Source organism: Aptenodytes forsteri, unplaced genomic scaffold (genome assembly GCF_000699145.1).
Source record: "Aptenodytes forsteri isolate BGI_AS27 unplaced genomic scaffold, ASM69914v1 Scaffold147, whole genome shotgun sequence".
Taxonomy (NCBI): Eukaryota; Metazoa; Chordata; class Aves; order Sphenisciformes; family Spheniscidae; genus Aptenodytes; species Aptenodytes forsteri.
Window position 1 is genome coordinate 719,129 of NW_008795320.1, and position 5,235 is coordinate 724,363.

The following is a 5,235-nucleotide window of genomic DNA, read 5'->3' on the forward strand; positions in this document are numbered from 1 at the left end:
CCACAGAGCGCCCCGGGGTCCACCCAGCGCACCCCACAGCGTTAGGGGACACGGGGGGGACCGGAGCATCCCTGGGGACACCTCTGCCAGCCAGGTCGCACCGCAGGCTGCTCCGGCTGCTCTTGCAGCGGGGAGAGGGGAGACGGGCAGCAGCCCCCCGGGGCGGGCAGGACACGTCACTGGTGCTTCTTGCCCACGTGCAGGCTGGCAGGAGTGGCGGGCAGGAAGAAGGCAGGGCAGCGCAGGCAGCGGTAGGCCAGGAGCTGGGGGCCCAGCGCGTAGAGGACGTTGGTGAGGAGGAAGCTCCACCAGACATCTTCAGGGGTCTGGTAGGGGAAGGGCGTGCGGGCGTGCAGCGAGGAACCCAGGTGGGAGAACTGAGCCTGGGGACACAGGGCAGGGGGTGACACCGGGGGGTCCGGCAGCAGCGGGCTGGCCCGGTGCAGCCTACCTGGCACCAAAGGGTGTTTCACAGGAGCACACCCAGCGCGTCCTATCTATAGACCTGCGGGATCGCTCCAGCCTATTTCTGTCAAACTAATCCCTGGCTCCATTAAGATCCACCGAGGCCAAAGTAATTATCAGGCAGCGGCGGTGGGAACTGCTCCACATGCAGCTGCGGGTATGGATCTGTCCCCCCAGGCTCAGCCCCGACTCCCCGCTTGCTCTCTCCTGGCTGGGACCAAAACCCAGCCCGGGGGTCCCGCTGTCCTCCCCCCACACCCGGCAGCCGGGGGAAGGACGATGGGGCAGCCCTCACCTGCGCGATAGCGCCGGCAAACACCAGGCTCCAGTCGGGCAGCCAGGAGCAGCCGGGCAGCACCAGCCCGTAGATGCAGAGGCAGAAGAAGGGGAGGACGTAGAACATGTAGATCAGCATCTGGGGGGGACGCAGAGAGGGTCACCCTGTCCCTGGCGGCACGGGGGGGCTCCAGCCCCAGCTCGACCCCACTCACCTGCACTTTGGGGTAGGCGACGGGGTCGCGCAGGTACGGCTCGTGCTGGTAGATGTACTCGAAGCACGAATCGGCGGGACAGTCCAAAACCACCTGGGGATGCAGAGAGTGAAGAGGAGGTGGGCGCGGGGCAGATGCACCCACCCCGGGACCCCCGCGGCCCCTCCGGGACCCCCGTGCAGGGACCCAGCACTCACCATCCCCCTGAAGAAGGTGAACGCGGCGGTGAGGAACAGGACGAGGACCAGCCCCATGTCCTGGGGCCGCTGGTACAGGTGCTTGCGTTGCTCCTCTGCAACCTGGGAGAGGGAAAACACCTTATTTTTGGTTCCGCGCCCTGTGGTCCAGCACCAGGAGGGGGATAAGGCTGACGGCTCCCGGTGCAGCTCCCCGCAGAGCCCCTGCCCTGGCTCAGGCTCCCATCTCACCTTCTCAGGGCTGAGGCACGGCAGGGCCTTGGGTTGCTGGAAGAGCCTCACCCCAGCCCAGATGGGGATGAGGACGTAGGGCAGGTTGAGCAGGAAGGCAGGGCTGAGGTCGGAGCTGTATTTCCCTGGGGAAGGAGAGCACGTGGTAGGCACGGCGGAGCGCTCGGCGCCCAGTATCGATACCTGCCGTTTGCCCCCAGGTCAGCACCTTCCTCCTCTGCCCGCGGGGCAAGGGCCTGGGAGCAAACCTGCCGGCCAGACGGGGGGATGGAGGCAGCCTGGAGGGATCAGCAAGGGCTGGACGTGGAGCTGAGCCCCCCTCTGCACCCGCATACCTATCAGGTTCCCAAGCAGGAAGACAACGATGCTCATCATCAGAGAGCCCAGCCAGAAGAGACCCAGGTTCCTGTAGCTCTTTCTGCAGAGACAGCCGGGATCAGACACCCCCGCCAGGCTCAGAGCTCCCCTCCTCACAAAATGTGGGACCCTCCTGCCCCCGCGAGCCCCTCCAAGCTCGCTTCCCCGCCGCTGTCTCTGCTCACCTCTGGCCGATGGCCGCGATCATGGCGAGGTAGAGCCCGTAGTGGATGATGCCGTCCCAGTAACAGATCATGATGCCGTGTGCCGTGCGCAGGTAGGGCTCGCCCTGCCCGTTTGAGGACAGCGGATCATACGGGGTGGGGGCAGGCGCCTTCCCACACCCCCTCCCCATGCACAGGACTGCTCCGTGCATGGTGCCTCCGCGGCAGGAGCAGCTTTGGGAGCAGGAGCAGCATCCATGCTTGACCCGGGTGCACAGGGCTGCTCGTTGCAGGGCCAGGGTGCGCGAGAGCCTGAGGTGGGGTGAGGTGGTACCTCTCTGACGTAGACCTCCACGAAGCCAGAAATGTAGCCATCCTCCTCCAGCGAGATGATCAGGTCGACGACGGAGGTGAAGGAGAACACCACAAACACTGCGGGAGAGCGAGCCAGCTCTGAGCGGGGCCCACGGCTCTCCCCACATCCCAGATATCCGCTCCCTGCCCCGGCACGGGATCAGTCCCCACACCCCAGGGGGTACTCACCGCAGAAAAGGGGGTCCTGGAAGTGGCTCCCTCCGCTTACAAAGAAGATGATGGAGATGAGACCGGCGAGCACCAGCACCCCCGTCAGCATCAGCACCAGCGGGCTGCTGCAGAACAGGGGGACGGGTTCAAGCACCCCGGGCACAGCCAGGGGGTGAAGCCCCGTTTCCCCCGGTCCGGGTGAAACACCCTTTGCCCCCGCCGATTTTGACAGGTCTCCACCAAAGCAGGGGGAACGGCAGGATCAGACCCCGCACCCCCGGCACAGGTAGGGTCCCACGGCGGCACAGGGTGCTGCCCGTCCTCAGCGGAGGCGGGGGGAACGGCTTCTCCAGGGTCTGAAATAACCCCGGGGAGGCAAAGCCCGGAGGAAGGCTGGGTCTGACACCCAGGCATGGACGGGGAAGGGGCTGCCTCGCCAAGGCTCCTGTGCCAGGGCAGGGGAGAAGCCCCAGCGTGGCCAACCCTCTCCCTCTCCAGGCTGTGGCGATGGGCCAGTGTTATAAAAGACCAGGGAAAGCAAATCGGTAACGAGGAGACAGATACTGAAAACGTGTCCTAAGAGAGTGAAGTTGTAGGGAAATCTGTCCTGAGCTTGCTGCATCCCCTCCAAGAAGCTATTGCATCAGCTGGAAAAGCTACAGCTCTGGTCTAGCCAATACTTCTGCTAGGAAACACGGAAAACATTACGGTCTTTTTCACTCAAGCCTTTAACCCTGTTACCAAAGAAAAAGAAAAGGTAAAGTCGTGGCTGACTGTCTGCAGACACCGGTGTTAATAGTTTATCCTGGAGAAACACCCAATTACCAGCCCGAGCGCTCCTCGGCGCAGCACGGCGGACGTGCCGACTGGGGACAAAAGGCCAGCCGTCCCCCCGCCCCAGGGTCACCCGGCTGAGAACAGCTCAGGTCTCATTTATAGGAGGCTGCGACAACACCCGGCTCGTGTTTGCCTTGTGCAGGCGGAATTGCTCTTCCGCGGACAGGGACAGCGGCCGGGGAGCGCGGGACCCCACGCCCAGGGACAGGACGGGCGTCACAGCAGCACTGAGCGAGGCTGAGCTTGTCCTCCCCGCGTGCCCCAAGCATCCAAACCGACACAGATGCTCTCGAAAAAAAGTCAAAACAATCAAATAATTGAAGTGTCACCGCCTAAGTGCATTATTACTAGTGTATAATTAATTACTACACAACTAATTACTCCCACAGAATGATTAATTCAAAATTCAAATACAGATGCTGCGGCGGAGTAGCACAACGCCGGGCTCCTCCGGTCACTGTAAGATGTGACCGTGTGTGTGATGGGGCTCAAAATGCATGCTGGCACCGGGGCCACCCCACACACGTACCGGCACCTTGGGGTGCCGCGCTCAGGGCACCCAGCTCACCCTGCCAGGCTGAGGGGCTTCGAGGCCACCATCGCTCGTCCCGCAGCAGGGACTAATTAAGAAACAGGGGGACGTGCCCCCTCCACATCCTCCCGCGACGCCTGGGCAGGAGAATAATATTGTTACGGGCTTCAGTTTGGGGGCCAGGCTGGAGGGGTCAGGGCTCCCCACAGCTACAGATGGTTTTCACCCGGTGCCGTGTCGAGCAGGAGGGCTGCGGATTTCATAGCGATGGATCCCGGAGATCTGGGCTGCGACAGTGCGGCGCCACGTGGGATGGAAGGGAAAGAGGAGACCGGAAAGACGGGAATGAAAACCGGGAGATCTTTAAGTGAAGTTTATCAGGTGGGCAGGAAAGCCCCGGCTCTGCGATTAAGAGAAGTTTGGCTAAAACCCCTTTCTGCTGGTAAAGCAAAAGCAGAAATTAGCGATAAAAAGAAATGTGGCGAATGGGAAAAGGAGGGTGAAGGGGGCCTGGCGGGAATGAAAGGATAGAAAGTGCAGTAAAGTGAGGAGAGAACACAAGGGAAAACCCCATAGCTGGCAGGTCCTGGGGCGTGAGACTGGAAATGGGAGAAAAGAAACCGAGAGAAAAGAAACCGGCCGGAGTGTGGTTTTACATAGAAGAGAAATAAAGCACGTAAGGAAGCGGTGGGGCTCTGGCCAGCTCACCAGGGAGCTGACCCTGGCTGGCGGCTGGTACCAAACCCCCCGACGCGAGGGTGCCGGCCGGCCGGGGGTGTGCTGAGCAGCCAGAACGCGGCTGGGTTGGGGCATCACGGGGGTGTCGCTCAGCAGTAAAACCGAAAGCGGGGCTGTTATCAGGCAGCGTGACGGTGGCGATGACGAGGCCAGCGCGGAGGGGTGGCATCGGCCACGCTGAGACACGCCAGCGGTCAAGTTGCCAGGGGGGGTCTCTCTGGGAGGGGGAGATGGGGCTTGGAGGGGTCCCCAGCGCCCGGGGAGGCACGGCTGCGTATGGAGGGGACACCCAGTGTCGGGGGTCCTGTCCCTCTGGCCCGGGGGGGCTGTGCTGGGGCCAGGTGGCTGGAGAGGATGCTCATAAATCAGGGAGGCGCTGAGCACCCTAATCCCCGGGGGATTTGGGCTGTAGGCGAGCCCCGTTATGCTCCGCGTTGTGCAATGAGCCCGAGCAAACCCTGCTGCACGTCTATTCACTGACAGTGGGATTTAAAAGTCATAAAGGCAGCCATGAACCACGTCGGCAAAGTCCCAGTCTGCAGCGGCCTTTCTGTGGGCTCAGCCGGGGCAGGACCGAGCCCCCTGCCCCGGGCTGGACCGTGCCGCTCCCCCCAGCCCCAGGAGGGACCCAGCACCCTGTCCTGGACACCCCTCCACCCTCATGAGCCGGACCGTCCCGGCCCCCGAGCTTCGCTTCC

The 5,235-nt window shown here is 62.8% G+C and overlaps 1 protein-coding gene across 1 annotated transcript; it reads right to left on the bottom strand.

Moving 5' to 3' along the window:
- Nucleotides 1-176: 176 nt before the first annotated feature.
- TM6SF2 (transmembrane 6 superfamily member 2) lies at nucleotides 177-3,867 on the bottom strand. The gene is made up of 10 exons (XM_009279853.1): nucleotides 3,836-3,867; nucleotides 2,449-2,555; nucleotides 2,240-2,337; nucleotides 1,927-2,030; nucleotides 1,720-1,802; nucleotides 1,385-1,509; nucleotides 1,154-1,255; nucleotides 957-1,049; nucleotides 761-880; nucleotides 177-383 (listed from the first exon to the last, which is right to left on the bottom strand). The coding sequence occupies exons 1-10, from the start codon at nucleotides 3,865-3,867 to the stop codon at nucleotides 177-179; spliced, it is 1,071 nt and encodes a 356-aa protein (XP_009278128.1).
- Between the last annotated feature and the right edge of the window lie 1,368 nt (nucleotides 3,868-5,235).